The 17,563-nt window shown below is 55.1% G+C and overlaps 1 protein-coding gene across 3 annotated transcripts in view; it reads left to right on the top strand.

Annotated features, from left to right (window-relative positions):
* The window catches only part of ACADVL (acyl-CoA dehydrogenase very long chain), a 51,265-nt gene extending 34,102 nt beyond the window's left edge, over positions 1-17,163 (top strand). For all 3 annotated transcript variants that reach the window (XM_067542835.1, XM_067542836.1, XM_067542834.1), the window contains 9 exons: positions 215-301; positions 6,449-6,511; positions 6,664-6,783; positions 7,508-7,605; positions 8,667-8,739; positions 10,258-10,330; positions 11,300-11,372; positions 11,916-11,991; positions 16,935-17,163. In XM_067542835.1, the coding sequence (XP_067398936.1) occupies positions 215-301; positions 6,449-6,511; positions 6,664-6,783; positions 7,508-7,605; positions 8,667-8,739; positions 10,258-10,330; positions 11,300-11,372; positions 11,916-11,991; positions 16,935-17,072 (801 nt within the window). In that variant the 3' untranslated portion in view covers positions 17,073-17,163. The remainder of the gene's footprint in view (positions 1-214; positions 302-6,448; positions 6,512-6,663; positions 6,784-7,507; positions 7,606-8,666; positions 8,740-10,257; positions 10,331-11,299; positions 11,373-11,915; positions 11,992-16,934) is intronic.
* Positions 17,164-17,563: the final 400 nt, after the last annotated feature.

Below are 17,563 nucleotides of genomic sequence, written 5' to 3'. Positions count from 1 at the left end.
TGGAAGGAGGAGAGGGTAGAGCCCTTATGGCTTAGCTCAGAACGGGCCTCACCCCTGCCGGGCGCAGCATGGGAGGGCTGGATTTTGAGATGGGGCCTCTGACGGACAGTGCCCAATGCAGGAGAGCAGGGGACCACACAGCATACCGGGGGTGCGGGAGGCGTCTTTGGCACATACAGAGGGTAACCAGAGGCAAATGGTGCCTTCCCTGCAGTCGATGGCCTACGTGGTGAGCGCCAACATGGACATGAAGGTGCCCGATTACAAGCTCGAAGCATCGATCAGCAAGATCTTTGCCTCGGTAAGTGTCTTTGACGTCTGCGCGAGGAGGGGTCACAGCAAGCGTGGCCTGGCAGCGTCGTGCTGATGCTGCCCTTTGCTGGGCAGGAGCAGCTTTCAGGGCTTTGCATACGTCAGTGTCGGGCGGGAGAGGTGTGCTGCAGGCTCCGGTGTTCTCTGCTCGTTCTGGCACTGCAGCCCAGGCATTGTACTAGCAGGACCCCAGCTAAGGCTCCAACCCTGCACCAGAGAGCAGCTCCCTCCCTGACTGAGACGGGGCTCTCCTGCTTTCAGCCGGCTGCCTCTTCCTGTCCAGACATTCTCCTGGGAGATCCCTCTGCCCCAAACCACCCGGTCCTTACTGGCTTTCATTGCTGCACAGGGAGACTGCTCGGCCAGGTGTGACTGTCAGCAGTGTCCCCTGGAGCTGGTTTCCCGACAGGTCGCTGTTCAGACCGGATGGTTCCCCCTGCGTTACCCACACTAGCTGCCCTGCCGCTGCCGTAGTGCATTGCTGTAGCCAGCCCTTGTGGAGTCAGTAGCAGAACCCAGCAATTCAGCACCTGCAGTTCTTCTTCGAGTGATTGCCCGTGGCCAGTCCACTTCGGGTGTGTGCATGCGCCCTGCACCGAAGGCAGAGCACATTTTCCCGGGTGGTAACCATCAGGGCGGCGCATGCGACCCCTGCACGCCCATGCTGCCAGCTGATGGTCCATAGGGGCAGAGCCGCCCCAGCCCCCCTTCAGTTCCTTCTCACCACCCATTGTTGGTACGTGGAACGGCTGCGCCGCCTTCTGCCTGTGTTCTCCAAGAGAGAGGTGTATAAAGCATTGTAAACGGCTGATTAGCTGTTTAATGTTAGTTCCGATCACGGCACTCATCTCTTTTGATTTTCAGCATTGTCCACACGTGGTCGCGGGGCATGCCCGAGTCCCTGGGTTTGAACGCTGTCCGGCTGTGATAAGTCTCGGTCAGTCGGGGGCCCTCGCTCCCATTGTCTGACGTGTTCGGGTGAGGTGCCTGGTATGTAGCGGGTTCAAAGTCAGAACCACAAAACCAAGGGAGGTGAGACTTCGTTGTGTCCTGATGGAAGCTGCCTTGCGTCCTCTCTCACAGCCCCGCTGCTTGGCACCCAGCCCTCGGGGCTCTCCTCCATCACGGATCGTGCCGGCAAACGGCGCCGGCAGGCCTCCTCAGAGAGGTTCCGAAGGGAGGCATCGTTCTCCCTCCCCAGGAGCACACAATGACCCTCATGGAGGAGATCTCAGTCCCCGACGGCCTTCCAGGAGTGAGTCGGGTACGGAAGGGAGAGCCCCAGCTCCAGCTGCATGCTCTCTGGTGCCACAGGCTCCCTCAGCTCTATGCGTCTTGGACCCTGGTACCATCCTCACTGCCATCCTCCTCGGCCTGGGTTGTCTGCATCTTCGTCGTCCTGCCATCACGTGGCTGCACGCGGCACCCTGGGTACCGACAGCGCCGGACGTGTGTGCAGCGGCTGGAGACTTGCTTTGCCTTTTGATACCAGACTCCCTGATTGTACCAGAGCTCGAGTTCTTGGTATCAGCTACTTCTTCACACGCCCTGGAATGGTCTACATCACCAGACATGACTGTTTGACTGGCTGTTTGTTCGACAGCAAACATCGGTACCTATGATGAGCCTCTGTTATCCGCCTCTGGATCCCAATGACTGGCACGCTGCCCTCCATGTGACTGGCTTCCACGAGGCCACAGAAGGAAGGCTCATCATGGCCAACATTCACTAGCAGTTCACTGCCCTGCCTTTCCGTCTGGCTTCAGCCTGGTGAGTCTTTACAACATGCATGGCTGTGGTGCAGTACGGCTCAGAAAGGCAGCTCTCCGGGTATTCCTGTACCCCGACCATTGGTTGATTCAGGGATGATCCAGACACCAGGGTGAGGTTGGCATCAACAAGATCAGCCCCTCCTTCATTCCTTGGGCCTGTTAATCAACAAGGACAAGTCGATATTCATCCCTGTGCAGAAAACGGGGCCTATAGAGGCAGTTCTGTCCCTGGCCAGAGTCAAGCAATACTGGACCTCTGGGCAGACCTCAGAGCGCATCCCGGCACAACAGTAAGGAATTGCCTGAGACTTCTGGGGTACGTGGCAGCTTGCACATATGTGACGCGGCATGCCAGACTTTTCTCCACAGAGGCGTGCAGGGTGGTTGGAATCTGTCTACCGGCTGTCTCGTCGTCCATTGAACATGCTGACTTATGACCTGCAAGCATCTTGTCATCCCTCGATTGGGGGGTGGACCCTGCCTAGGTATGCAAAGTGGTTCCTTTCTCCCCAACTCTGCCCTCCACAACTTTGGTCACAGTTGCTTCATCCCTGGGACGGGGATCCCACCTAGGAGACCTTCAGACTCAGGGTCTTTGGTCAGATCCAGAACTCTCTTTCCACACCTATGTTCTAGAACTACAAGCTATTCACCTGGCGTGTGAAGCCGTCCTTCCACATATCAAGGAATGTCTGACATAGGTCCTCATGGACAACACGGCTGCTACGTTCTGTCTGAACAGACAGGGGGGAGGGGTGGGTGCCGGGTTAGATTGCCTTTGCCAGGAGGCTATAGATCTAGCTTTAAGACCTGGACTCTGTTTACAGATGATCTCTGGTGTCTGGAGGCATTCCACATGTGCTGTGAAAGGCAACGATTACGTATAAACTGGTTCGACTTTGTCAGAAACAGCGAAGTTGCTTCCAGAACTCAACTCCCCAGTATCAAAGACATCATCTGCCATCGTTGGTCCTCCTGTTTGGCCACGTAGCTTGCATGGACAGCTCCGTTCCAGCCCACAGAGTGATGAAGTGCACCCTGAACATACGCTTGGTCGTCAGCCACCCCTACAGTGGAAGAGATTACCCGGTCGCCCACAGCTAACCTGGTTGCAACAAATCTAGCATCAGATGTGAATGGAACAAATCCGTTGGTCGAGGCCATAGGGGATTGTCGCAACAGAACTTTGCTGTCTAGGCACACCGATGATGATGATGATGATGATGATATAGATCTATGGCGGTGGGAGGGATTACATCAAAAATACAATCACACTCAAAGCTTCTCACCTACCAGATATTCAGAACTGCCTGGCAGATCATCTCTGCAGATCATTCAGCAGGAATAACGACTGATCCCTTAGACCAGACATTGCAAGATCCATCTGTCAGTCTTGGGGGTTACCAGCAATGTCTTTGCCACTCGACTGAACAGGAAGTGTCGCCTGTTGTGTTCTGCAGCAGGTCACAGTCCAGGATCTATAGCAGATGATTTCCTGTTCTCATGGAAGGACAATAAATGCCTTTCCTCCCATCCCTCTGACTCCAAGAGTTTTATGCAAACTCAGGCCTTTGTAATCCTCATAGCACCAGCCTGGCCTTGTCAACGTTGGGTCTCAGATCTCCTGAGGCTGGATCCTATAACTCTGCCTCAGCCCATCATCAACCTGCATCCCAGCGCATCCAGCCCGCATTCGACAGTTTGCGTGCTCAGTGGTTAACAGCTCTGGAGACTGAATGGTCTCTTACCCAGGAGAACCATCCACCAGCTACAGGTACCTGCTGAAGGGGTGGTGTTTCTCTGCGTGGTCTTGTTAGAAGTTATTCCTCCTTCGCAGGCTTTGCTTCATTTTATTCTGAATTATTTACTCTACCTGGAGGGGAGGGGCTCTTTGTCAATTCACTGAGGATACGTCAACACTGCGCACTAAGCCTGGGTCTTTGGACCCCGGCTTGTGGACTTGGTGTTTCCAAGCCCGTGGCTGAGTGTCCACTCCGCATTGCAAAGCTGGGTTTACAATTGCTTCACCTGGTCTCGCAGTCTTGCCAATGCCTCTATACTGCACTGTGCAGCCCGTCTGACTCTGGTCTGTGGCTTGACATGTGTCCACACTGCAAAGTGACAGGGCTTAGACCTGAGTCACAGTGGAACTTGGGCTCTGACCCACCTCCCCAGCAGGGTCTTTTGGCCTGGGTCCTGAAAGTTTGCTGACCCAAGTCAGGCTGATTTGAGTGTGGACAGAAGGGGAGCTTGGGCTCAAACCTGAATCAGAGCCTGGGCTTGGTTTTCAAATCAATTGACTGCAGCTTTTGAAGGGTTTGGACAGACTCTATCCTCATGTGAGGCCACCCACATCCCCAGGAGATCTGAACTTAGGGTAGTTAGAATTAGTAATAATATTAGAAATGATTGATATTAATATGGGAGGCCACCAGATACCAATGTAACCATACATTCCTTTAAGTCCAAAGGCCAAATGGTTCTTTATACAATTGCTCTAACCATGCCTAACAGTCTAAAAATGGGCGGTCACTACACCCAATATAGTAGCAAAGTATTCGTAAGCATGCGCGCGGTATACTTACAAACCGACCAGCCGTAGGAAACCTGTCTCATTCTGGCGCTCGCCAGCATGATCAGGAAGGGTCTGACACAGAACCCTCAGATTCGTAACCCTTTCTATATCCTTCAACAAACAAGTGATGTCAGAGCCAATTACTGACTTCAGCTGAAAACCGGACTGAGACAGTTCACCCTGAGTTCACATCTTAATCCAGGTAAGATTTACAACCCCCTTCTCCCCAAGGCCTCTCCTCCCCTCCTTCTCGCTGACCGATGGGTTTCCAGCACACCTGGGCTCACCTAGGCCTTCCTGCTAAGATACAGTGGGGTGGAAAGGGCCGTGTGCGCTCCTTTGAAGACAGAGTCCTTCTGTCTTATTTAAACCCATCTGATCTTACTCCTCTTACTCAGAGGCCTTCCTTTTAGACGCTTCCTCTTCTCTGATGAGTTAGTCTTTGAACCAGACGTCATCCCTACTTCATTCCTTCTGGCCTTACAACTCCTTATTTTCTACTTGCTGTAAGGCCTTTCTTTATACCACAGACAGATTTCCTTAACCACACTTCAGCTAATTCTAATTCTTCAGCTTCATATTTATTCTATAGGTGTTGCAGGTTCGAATGGTTCCACCTTTTGAGCCTGTGGCTTCACGTTCCTTGCTCCATATCTCCGGGAAAGTAGCATTGCTGGCGGCCAGGACTTTGCCCAGGAGGTAGCCGGGCTCTGTGTGTTAGCTGCTGACTCTCCATCTGTTGTGTTCTCTACAGAAAAGGACTGTTTGCACCTCACCCTACATTTCTGACTAAAATAGTCGCAGGTTTCCACCTTAATCAGGCTATCGATGTACCAACCTTTTTTCTGAAGCCTCCTAAGGATGAGGAGGGGCCTGTGCTTTGGGTGCTTTTTACTTGGACAAGACCAAACCATTTAGGTTGTCTCCTCCGCTGTTCGTTTCTTTTTCTGATGGAACGAGGAAGGGCTGTCCTGTCGTTGGGCAGAGAATATCTTCCTGGAGTTCAGCCTGGGCCCTGTTACGCTGCAGGGTTGCGAAGGCCCCTCCGCCTGAGAGAGTTTCAGCGTGTTCTACAAGAGCTCAAGCAGCGTTAGCGGCATTCCGGGGCCAGGTGCACATAAATGCTATTTGCAGAGCTGCAGCCGGTCACTGGTGCCTCCTTTCCCTCCCCAGGAGGCTGTTTCCCAGGCGTTGAGCGAGGATGCGGGATGTGGATGAGCTGTGTTGCAGTCCTTGCTCAGACTGACTCCAAAACCCAGCTGTCCTTGCCAGACTGCTTGTGCGTCACCTGATGTGGAATGGGGACGTGCCAGCCCTTGGAGAAATGAAAACGGCTACTTCCCTGCTCCGTGGCTGTTGTTCTTTGGGGTGTGTTGCACATGTCCAGCTCACAACACACCCTCCTTCCCCTCTACACTGGAGTCAAACGCGGGAGGCTCCAGATGGCTCCACCCTTTGTCCCATCCCCTGGTAACAGGAGCTTGGGGCGTGTGCACAGGCCGTCCCAAGAGGTACAGCGAGGGAATAAAGGCCTGGCTTTGGCGCCCTGGGTGCGCACCCACCTGACGTGGGCTGGCCACGATGGCCATCGCTCAGAACAGCAGTTGCAGAGCAGGTCACTAGCTGTATCTCGTCACCACCTTCGCCAGAACCGCATTCGAACAAACCCAGGCCCGCCTCGGGCTGCTCAGAGCCAGCACGCAAACTGCTGTTATGCAGAAGCTTCTGAGTCATCACACGGAGACTAGACACATTCCCCGCTGCTGTACTGCGATGTTTTTGTCTTTAGGAAGCAGCCTGGCACGTCACGGACGAGTGCATCCAGGTCCTTGGAGGAATGGGATACATGCAGGTACGGAGCTTGGTTCCAGCAGCCGAGAGCAGAAAGAAAGGCATCGATTTGCAGGCTGTGTTGAGGAGCTGGCGGTGCTTGCTGCAGCAGCTGCCTGCTCTCAGCCTGCTGGGATCACCTGAGGCTGGTAAGGTCTCTGTTTGTTTGCGCAGGAAGCCGGTGTTGAAAGAGTCTTGAGGGACCTACGGATTTTCCGCATTTTCGAGGGCACCAATGATATCCTTCGATTGTTCGTGGCGCTGACGGGCATTGAGGTAAAGGGCTCCTTCTGGGTACGTGCCTCCCAGCACCCGCACATAGTGCGCAGTCAGGGCCACGTTGCAGCTGGCACCGTACAGGTGGGAGGGGGCCAGGAGTCTGCCCTGTGACTGGGAGCAGGGCCTCTGCACTATAGCCTTTGGCCATGGACCTTGTCAAAGGCTTTCTGAAAGTCCAAGAACACTACAGCCACTGGGTCACCCTTGTCCACATGCTTGTTGACACCCTCAAAGCTTCCATCTGGTCCCGGTGATGTATTGCTGTTTAATTTATCAATTTGTTCAAAAACCTCCTCTAATGACTTTTCAGTCTGGGACAGTTCCTCCGTTTTGTCACCTATTTTAGACATTTCCCCCTCCCCCACACTGTCTAATGCTACAGACTTGGTTCTCTTCTTCAGTGAATGAGCCCCTGTTTGAAGTGTATACATTCTTAGATGGATGGACAGAAATTTGTGTACCGTATAATGTTATAATTCAGGAATGTCTGTTCATTGATCCAAGCAAGCTGGTTCACTGTGAGATAGGCCCTGAAACATGCTTTTGTTACAGAAAATAAAGCTGTGGATTTTCATATTTCGCTCTGGGTATCGTTAACCCAGAGATGCCTAGTAAAACTCTGAGCCTGTTGTAGCAAACCACCTGTGTCTCATCCTGGGAACTGCCCATGTCCCTTTGCAGGTGTAGCCCTAAGATTGTGTTTAATTCAGTTCCTTTCATCCTTTTAAAACATTTTCAGTATGCTGGAAAGCGGCTAAAGAGTCTGCGAACAACTGTCATGAATCCATCAGGGAAAACGGAGACCATCCTAAAGGAAATTGGGCTGAGAGCAAAGCGGTAAGCGGCACCAGTACCTGTCCCAGTTTGCCATGCCGTTCCAGTGATGTAAAATAACATGCAGCTCGTGCTTCGGGTGACCCTCTGTCCAGATTTTGTAGGGACAGGCCTGATATTCGGGTCTTGGTCTTATATAGGTGCCGACTGCCCCCCCACCCCCATCCTAATCGCTCATACTTGCTGTCTAGTCACCCTACTTCCTCAGGAAGGTCCTGAGAGCGTTTTGTGTAACCAGACACAATGCTGGCGATGCAACCGCTGATGCTTAACACTGAACCTGTTCTCCAGCCCGGCATAGGTGCACTGTGACGCTGACAGTGCCTGCTTTCAGAGCACCTGTAACACCAAGTTCCTGAGCCTTTGTGGTCACTAGCAGCACTTTTTGCAAGAGTTGGGGGTTAGCCCAGCTGGGCTGGCCAAGCGTCCATTGACGTGTTCGCATTTGGCCCCCTGAGTGGGAGTTTTGCCATTGATTTCAGTCAGAGTACGGTCAGACCTAACGTCCTAGTCCCAGAATGGCGTGTATGGTGCCTGGCATACGTCGGGATAAAGGTGGGGGAAACTATCCTTGTAGAATGGCTGAGCTGGGAATGGGCACTCCATGGAGCTGATGCACAGCCAGGCTTACCTGCAGTTGTGTGAACTCAAACTCTCCTGGTCGGAGTGAACCTTAGAAATGAGTAATAGAAATGATACTGGGCCAAACTCATCCCTGCCTGACCTCCAGCCGCAGGGTGTGTCCACCCGGGGACACTACAGCAGCACAGCTGCAGTGCAGCATTGAAGACACAAGGGGTTCTTCCATCGCTGTAGTAAATCCATCTCTGAAAGGTGGTGACTAGGCCGACAGTCACCTCGCGCTGCCTACCCCAGGGCTTTGGTCAGCTTAACTACGTCGCAAAGGGTGTGACTTTTTCACTGCCGTAGTGATGTAGTGAAGCCGACCTACCGTTGTAGTGCAGAGTAGCCCCCAGTGGCTGCCATGTAGTTACATCTGCGGAGCTGTGTTTTAAACCCTTGGTCCGTTCATTTTTCCCCTCATCTCTTTTCTCCCTTTGCAGTAAAGTTGGGATTCCCACTGGCTTATCTCTGCAGGGAATTGTTCACCCCGGCCTGGATAACAGTGCAAACCAGGTAAGAGGATTCTTACCCTGCAGCCATTGGCGTGGTTGGGAAAACTGCTGCTGTCTCCAATGCTGCGGGGCCTGACCCTTAAAATAGCCGGTTCCTTTGTGACCTTGTAATTCTTTGTTATGTTTCTTCAGTTTTTAGCCTCACAGTGAATAATTTCCATGACAGAGTCTGCTCACCAGTGATGGTTTTATTTACAGCATTCGTCTAGCATCTGTTTAGGCGTAGTTTATGCAAGGAATGTTTCTCTAGCTTACCGTCAGGAATGAACCTGAACCACCTGTGTTTTGAATTAAGTGTTAATTCTTCACAAGGTCTTTACTAAATGTGACCTTCCATTTTCTGAATGGAAATTCACTGAAACCCCGTTTTCACATAAAATACCATTGCCCAGCTGTCATTTCACGCCTTCAGATTTGTTACAAGTTTGTTTTCTCTGGCACAATGGGAATAATTTACGTTTTTAATAGCGTTTGCCATCAGAAGATCTCTAAGCGCATTACATCACTCACAGTGTTAGTGAGGGGACACACACGGATGGATGTGCACGTGCAAACGGACGCACACATGAGCATGGACACAGACGCACACACGCTCTTTTCTTGTAGGGCTGTGCTTTCTCTTGGGGGTTTTACTTTACTTCATTTTTTGGTGTTTTCCCTTCATCTATTGCAGACGAAGTGTCCCTGGAGACACACCAGACAAAGCTGCCAGCACAGGAGACAAGTGTCCCGTCCCCCCCCCCCCCCCCCCCCCAGTGTGCTGCCAAAGGGATTCAGGCGGGCCCTCGAGGGGCGAGATGGTTTTTCCGTCTCTGTGGCCCATTCTCTTCCGAGCCTCGCTGCTGAGCATCTCCCCTACGGGCCAGTTGTGATGGTGGCTTCTGTTACGTGAGGACACCAGACCCTCTGCTGCTAGGCTGGGACCTGGCATCCCATGTCACTGCCAGACCTCGGGTCCCACCTAGCTGGTCCCTGAACTTCAGCCCACCAGCCCCCAGCTGATTTCTGTCCATCAGGGGCACACAGAGAGCCAGAGCCCAGCGCCCGCCTGGGCAGCATAGAGCAGATGGCCTGCTACTGGGGGGGGCAGCTGAGAAGTCCCCCTGGCCGAGAGACTCCTTGGGGGTCAGAGAGCCGCCAGAGCTGGCTCTGTACCACCTGCTGCCCGCCCTCATGGCGCGGTGTGGGGCAGGCAGGAGGGGTGTGGCCCGAGGCCCTGGTGCCCTGGCAATCCCCAGCTGGCAGAGTGGCCCCTCGGAGGCCATTCCTGATGGTGGGAGTGGGGCAGCCTGGAGGCTGCTTGACGTCGTGCTGGGGGCTGAGCCAGCTCCAAGCGTGGGGCTGAGAAGGGGCTTGGTGCCAGCTCGTCTCCTGGTCTGAGCACAGCGATCCAGGGCCTTGTTCCGCACTTGCTTTCCCAGCACTGATCCCTGACCCCAGAGGGCTCCGCAGCTTGGTAGGTGCTGCAGGGACGCAGCTTTCTTGGGAAGGGAATTAACTGTCCTGTTTCCACGTCCAGGTGACCAGGGCCATCGACCTGTTTGGCGAAGCTGTTGAGAGTCTCCTGCTGAAGTATGGCGAGAAGGTGATAGGTGGGTGTCTGCGGCTGCCGTCACCACTTTTAACAGCCAGACGATGACGTTAAACTACAGTTCAGCCATTTGGCCCGTTGTAAAACCCATCAGCCGGGATGTCAAGCCAGGGCAGGGCGTGCTCCCGGAGCAGCGCTTCCATCACGTCCTGCAACTCTCCCTTCCCTCCCCTGTGAGCCTCGCGCGTCAGCCGCACCCCATTTCCCTGCCGAATTCCTCTGCGGGTCTTATCCTCCCTGCATCACACGCCCACCCTCGCTCCGAGTACAGACCACGGGTGTGTGTATCTGCCCCTTGTATTGATACAGCTCTGCTCACTGCGGCATGCTCCCGTTGTCAGCCTGGAGCCCGGCTGGCTGCTGCAGGGCTGCAGTACAGCTGGGATGTCCAAGTGGCCCTGGTGCCTGGTGTGTGCGCGGCAGGCCAGGGTCTGTGTCCTGGTCTGTGTTCGTGCAGCGTCCAGCAGCGTGAGCCCTGGTCCTGACGGGCTCCCCGGTGCTCCTGGGTAGCGGTACAGGGTTAGTATCCTGCCCGGCGCGTGCATGTGGCATTTCCTTCACACCAATGGGCGCTGAGGGCACAGAGCCAGGATACAAAGGGGCACAAGAGCAGCCTGGCAAAGGCACCGGAAGGGTTTGGCTGCTTTGGGGTCTGGGGACACAGCAGCGTGCACCTGAGCATTTGGCTCGGGAAAACGCCATGTTCCAAGCGTTAAAGCCACGGGAGCTCCGGGCCAGGCCCCGCCCGGCTCTCCAGTCGCTTGGCGAGTTGGTGCTGAGCGTCCTGGCAGCCGTGCCTGGCCTGCCAGGGTATCTGTGCGGTGCGAGCTGCTTTGCTGGATCACACAGGCTGGCGGCTGTGCAGGTGCTGCTGAGCTGCTGTTAGTGTCCACGCGAGTAACACGCGCGGGTGAGTGTGCGTGCGAGTGCACACACACACACCCCGTCTCACCAAACTCTCTTCTCCCAGACGAACAGTTTCATCTGAAACGCGTGGCCGATGCTGCCATTGACATCTACGCCATGGCTGTGGTGATCTCCAGGTGCGTGCGGCTGGCGGAGGAGAGCGCGTGCGTGTGAGCGTGTGGGTGGCAGTGCCGCGCCTGGCCTGAGCTGCCCACCGCTGGGCCTGGCCTGACCTCGCAGGCTGCAGAAGGAGCTTGTGGGCACCTGCTGCTAGTGCCCCCAAAGGTTTCCGGCCACGGCAGGGCAGCAGAGCGGGCTGGCAGTGGCAGAGCATAGCGCACGCCAGAACTGTTTTGCATTTCAAATGTGCTCATCCCTGAAACGTCTGGGACCCAGACAAAATGTAGGGAGACTCCGGGTCCCTTTAAAGCAAGGAACTCGCCCAGTCAGAGCTTCTCTGTTCCACCGGTCAGATCCCGGCAGCTGAGCTGGCGGTGAGCATGGGGTGGGTGGCTGGGACGCTCCGTGCCTGCATGCTTCCCAGCCCTTGGGGTGATGCCGTACGCCTGGGTTTATTCCTTTCTTCTGCTCCAACCTCTTCTAACAAGTGAACTTTCTGTGTGCACAACGTCCTTTGTCCCTGTGTCCCGTCTCTCACGGCCTTCGTCTTGTCTCCCCAGGGCCAGCCGCTCTCTGTCCCTGGGACAACCTACCGCCGAGCACGAGAAGCTCTTGTGTCACACCTGGAGTCAGGAGGTAGGTTTCGGGTATCCTGGGGAGCTGGGTTTGCTTCCCTCACTGGAGCAGGTTATGTGCATCTCGTCGCGCAGGCCCCGTCTGTGAGCTCGCTGCCAGTCCCCACACGAGAGTCCTGCGTGCTCCCCCGGCTCCCTGCCCCCTCCACGCGTGCTCCCCCAGGCACCCTGCACGAGAGCACCGCCTGACCCCCATGTACAACGTGCTGCCTCTGCCCCCGCGGGCTCGGTGGTGGCTCCAGCCTGGCATGAGCGCTTCCATGCCATGTTCCCCCTCGGCCCAGCCTTTCCTGTCTCTTCCCCGTCACGTCTTGCCCCCTGCATCGGCCTTCCTGCTCCTTGCTGTTCCCAGGCTTCAGGGCACAGACTGCTCCCCAGGTGGGACCAGGATGAAACAATTCCCTTCCCTGCCCCGCAGAGAGTGCAGTTCTGGGGCTTCACGCCTCCTTTAAGTGCCTGGAATCTACCACCGCTAGAGAGGAGGGGCTGCTGACCAGCCAGTCCCTGGCAAGCCCTGTGCTGGTGTGGAAACCCCCTGGGTCGGTCCCTGAGTGGAGCCCTCCCCTCTGGACTAGGGGAAATGTCAGGAAAGTAAAATCGGGGAGAAAATCCGCTTTAAATCTCTGTACACTGCATAATTTAGTCAAAAGAAAGCCTCAAATCCAGCCTCTGGGGGCTGGGATGACGGAGACCCAGCTCCAATTGGGGAGACAGATTCCAACAGTCGCCTTCAGAGAGCGTGCGGCTGTCCACACTCGTCCCGTGCACATGAACGCACTGCACACGCTCAGCACAGCCGCCAGCTCACACCTTCCCCTCACATGGGGCAACTTCTGCCATTGGTGGGGCCCCTCCCCGAGCGAGCGAGCGGCGGATCCCACTGGCAGGCAGCACTTTGCCGTCAGACCCTCTCACGCAGCTGGGCTCTGGCGGTGCTTCCATGTGTAACCTCCAGGCTACAAATGTAGGTAGCTACTGAGCTGGGATCCTAACCGCTCTTGTTTGAAAGCTTCCAGGCCATCACGAAAGGGTTGTCCCCCTGTCTAGGAGCACTGATAAAAGCAGGTGCCCTGGCCGGACGCGTCTGATGCAGCCAGACTCGCTTTCTGAATAAGTTGTTACATGAGTCAGTGTCTGTACAGGGCAGTGACTTTCTGTGCGGGGCAACAGGTGCTGCGGGGGTTCCTGTGTTGCAGGGCAATGGCCATGTCAGGGTGTTGCTCTGCTGCGGCCCGTGTAGGGCAGCATCAGGTGAGGGTGTTGGTCCGTTGCTGGGCTCTGGCCATGTCAGGGTGTTGCTCTGCCGCGGCCCGTGCAGGGCAGCGTCAGGTGAGGGTGTTGGTCCGTTGCTGGGCTGTGGCCACGTAAGGGGTGTTGCTCTGCCGTGCGGCCCGTGCAGGGCAGCGTCAGGTGAGGGTGTTGGTCCGTTGCAGGGCAATGGCCATGTCAGGGTGTTGCTCTGCCGCGCGGCCTGTGCAGGGCAGCATCAGGTGAGGGTGTTGGTCCGTTGCTGGGCTGTGGCCACGTAAGGGGTGTTGCTCTGCCGCGCGGCCTGTGCAGGGCAGCGTCAGGTGAGGGTGTTGGTCCGTTGCTGGGCTGTGGCCACGTAAGGGGTGTTGCTCTGCCGTGCGGCCCGTGCAGGGCAGCGTCAGGTGCAGGGCAATGGCCATGTCAGGGCAGCATCAGGTGAGGGTGTTGGTCCATTGCTGGGCTCTGGCCATGTCAGGGTGTTGCTCTGCCGTGGCCCGTGCAGGGCAGCATCAGGTGAGGGTGTTGATCTGTTGCTGGGCTCTGGCCATGTCAGGGTGTTGCTCTGCCGCGGCCCGTGCAGGGCAGCGTCAGGTGAGGGTGTTGGTCCGTTGCTGGGCTGTGGCCACGTAAGGGGTGTTGCTCTGCCGCGTGGCCCGGCAGGGCAGAGGCTGCGAAGTGCTGTGGAAGTGCGCGTGGGGATGTTCTAGGCACTGTCTGTTTTGCACGTTGCCGAGCAGGAAGGAGCAGCCAGACGAGTCAGACCTGGCAGCGCAAGCAGAGGCCCCGTTGCCTTCGCCTGATTCTGCACCACTGAAATTAATGGAAGCTTTACCACTGATGTCAGCAATCCGCTATGCCTTGAGTGGTTATGGGTGAGAGCTGGGGTGGGCCCCAGGCATTGCTTACAGACACCATGGGGCCTGGACAGAGAATGTGAGGGACGAGAGGGGAAGGGCAAAGACCAAGCACCTGTGATCTCAGGCAGGAACGGCGAAGAGCAGCAGAAGGAGGGCCATGCGGAGGAGGGGAGTCCCCCAGTCTGGAAGCGGGATTCCAGTGGGGCAGCCCTTTTCCGCAGCTGTGTACAGCGACCAGGATTTGGCCCTCTGGCATGCTAGGTGCTTGGGCTATACAGAGCTTTGCTGCTCCCTGTGCGTATTGGCAACAGGCTTTGGCTGGCCAGTCTCCACACAGACTCATAGACGTGTAGGACTGGAAGGGACCTCGAGAGGTCATCTAGTCCTGTCCCCTGCGCTCCTGGCAGGACTAAGAGTTATCTAGACCGTCCCTGGCAGGTGTTTGTCTAACCTGCTCTTAAAAACCTCCAGTGATGAAGATTCCACAACCTGCCTAAGCAATTTATTCCACTGCTTAGCTGCCCTGACAGTTAGGAAGCTTTTCCTAATGTCCAACCTAAGCTGCCCTTGCTGTAATTTAAGGTCATTGCTTCTTGTCCTATCCTCAAGGTTAAGGAGAACAATTTTTCTCCCTCCTCCTTGTAACAACCTTTGATGTACTTGAAAACTGTTATCACATCCCCCCTCGGTCTGCTCTTCCCCAGGCTAAACAGACCCAGTTTTTACAACCTTCCCTCCCAGGCCATGTGTTCTAGACCTTTCATCATTTCTGTTGCTCTTCTCTGGACTTTCTCCAACTTGTCCACATCTTTCCTGGAATGTGGGGCTCAGAACTGGACACAATACTCCAGCTGAAGCCTGATCAGCGTGCAGTAAAGCGGAAGAATCACTTACCACACTCCTGCTAATACAGCCCAGCATGATGTTTGCTTTTCTTGCTAGTGTTACACTGTTGACTCATATTTAGCTTGTGACCCATTCTGACCCCCGGATCCCTTTCTGCAGCACTCCTTCCTAGGCACTCCTTTCCCATTGTGTATGTGCAACTGATTGTTCCTTCCTACGTGCAGTGCTTTGCATTTGTCCTTATTGAATTTCATCCTATTTCCTTCAGAGCATTTCTCCAGATCATTCTGAATTTTAATCCTAGCCTCCAAACCACTTGCAAACCCCCCGGCTTGGGATCGTCCACAAACTTTCTAAGTGTGTTCTCTATGCCATTATCTAAATCACTGAGGAAGACACTGAGCAGAGCCGGACCCGGGACCGATCCCTGGTAGCACATAGATCTCCGTGTGGACTTTGTGCCGTCCTGAGAGGGATGGGGTGCAGGAACGGGCTGATTCCATAGGCCTGGGTGGCACAAATGGTCTGGCACAGCACGGCCGTCTGCTGATGCTTCTTGTGACGGAGATGGCAGTTCCTGCACTATCCATGGGATACCTTATGAATTCAGTTAACAGAGCTTTGGCGTCCGTAGTATTAAATGAGTGGTTTGTGTATTATTGTGAGCCAAGGTCATATGTAAGCTGTTGATGGGGGAGATGTGAGACCGGGGGTTTCAAGGACTAGAGTGGCCAATGTGCCAGCCAAGAATGGACTTTTGGACCGAGAAATGTTAAGTGGATTTCCCAGGGAATACCGCGGGGGAGGTGAATGCAAATTCCCATCGTCAGTGTCACAGTTTGGGGTGCAATTGAAATGAATGAGAGGTTGTGTCACCACTTGGTCTGTAACCTCGAGTGCCTTAAAATGCTGTCGCTGTAGCTCCCTGTTTAGACACCAGCCCACACAAGCATGCACTGAGTGTCTGTGTGTTGTGCAGCCCGAGTCAGCAGCCGGCTTGTCACACCACGGCCCCGCCCTGGGCTCCATCAAGCTTGGTGACTGTTTGCCGAGTGACCCCCAACACGCCCCCTGTCCTGACTGTCCAGAGGTGCTGGAACAAGGGGGGTGCTGCTGCTCCGATGGCGTGACATGGTTTCCATTATATGCAGGGTTTACAGTTAGTGCAATGGCTCTCAACTCCCCCACTATGCACATTGTTCCAGCGCCCCGTGAATTTCCCCAGAACCTGCCCTGAAAAGTCCAGCCCTCTCCTGGGACGTTCAGGGCAGTGATAAGATCCGTGGTTCCTTTACAGAGATTAACTGGAGTTAATAATGGCCTCACGTCAAACATGGCCCCGGATTGATTGAGACTAAAAGTGAAAAGTTTATTTAAGCAAAAAGAGAGATTTTCAGTGAGTTCGGGAAGCGGGGACACAGCCAGAAACGGCTGCAAACAAATCCAAGTGGGAACACGCCTCTAAAAGCGAAAACATAACCTAGCAAGATGCAGTCTTTGTTCAGGAGCGTTTCTCGCACCCGCAGTCTCCTTCCCAGATTTTTACTGGCCGGCCTGGCCAGGACCCATCTCAGAGATCAAGTGGCTCGGTTCTTTGTCTCCTTAAGGCGACAGATGCCCTGGGACCCCGGAGGGGGATACAGGTGCAGCTGCCCTGAACTGTGCCACTCCCTTCAGTTCCTCTGTCGCTGACTGGTGTCACTGCATGCCGTCCAGCAACGGCTCCGGGTGTGAGTTCTGGATCTCCGCCTCTCCCGCTTCGTGGCACTAGCTCCTGTCACAAGCGTTGCACTGGCTGAGCTCTGGCACCACAGCATCAGGGGGTTTCTGACCAAACACAAGTGTGGCTGCTGGTTGTGCGCAAACGGAGTCAGCACTGACAGCTTGGCCCAGTGCATGTAAAATCACTTCCTGGGCTGACTGCTCGAGAGCAAGTTAGCAAGTGGTTTAATAGCAAGTCGGTGACTGTGTGTCTCTTTGTCCAACACAGGCGTTTGAGCGAGTCAGAGAAAATCTCCGAGCAGTGAAATCTTCTGCGTGGAATCAGTCCTTTGCTAACATGAAGCTAATATCTAATGCTGTTGTACAAAACAAAGGGGTCCTCGCCGCTCACCCACTGGGCTTCTGAACAGAAACGCTGCTTTGACTGACACTGAGCAACAGCTACAAATCCTATTATATAGAAACGTATGACATTACAAGCAGTTTACTTCTGTATAGTCCTGGCTGTGAAAAAAGCAAATTCTGTACCACAGCGTCACCGCTAATGCACGCAGGCTGCAGCAAGGCTGTGTGTCTGTCCTGCTCACCGAGAATCCTGAGCACAGACGGAAAGGCCCTCCCCACTGGGGGATGTCGGGGCAGCCTGCACACATGGCAGTTCCCCCTGCGCTGCCTGTCTGTTCAAGGAGATCACTGTGGGCCCCATGGGTTCCAGGTTTGGCAGGGATAGGCCAGGCCATGCGTGGGGGATGTGGGCCTGGGGGGCTGCCCAGGGAGCTGGAAGCAAAGGGGCTGGTGCTCATGGAGGCCAGATTCTCCAGTGTTTGCTGGCACCTTCCCTGCTGCCGTCAGCCTGTGGGCCCAGTGACTCCGGGGCGCACACCACGCTGGGCATGT

The sequence above is a fragment of the Emydura macquarii genome, unplaced genomic scaffold (assembly GCF_026122565.2).
Source record: "Emydura macquarii macquarii isolate MOO-44397 ecotype Brisbane River unplaced genomic scaffold, CSIRO-AGI_Emac_v2 contig_729, whole genome shotgun sequence".
In the NCBI taxonomy this organism is placed as follows: Eukaryota; Metazoa; Chordata; order Testudines; family Chelidae; genus Emydura; species Emydura macquarii.
This window is presented reverse-complemented; position numbering and strand designations above follow the sequence as displayed.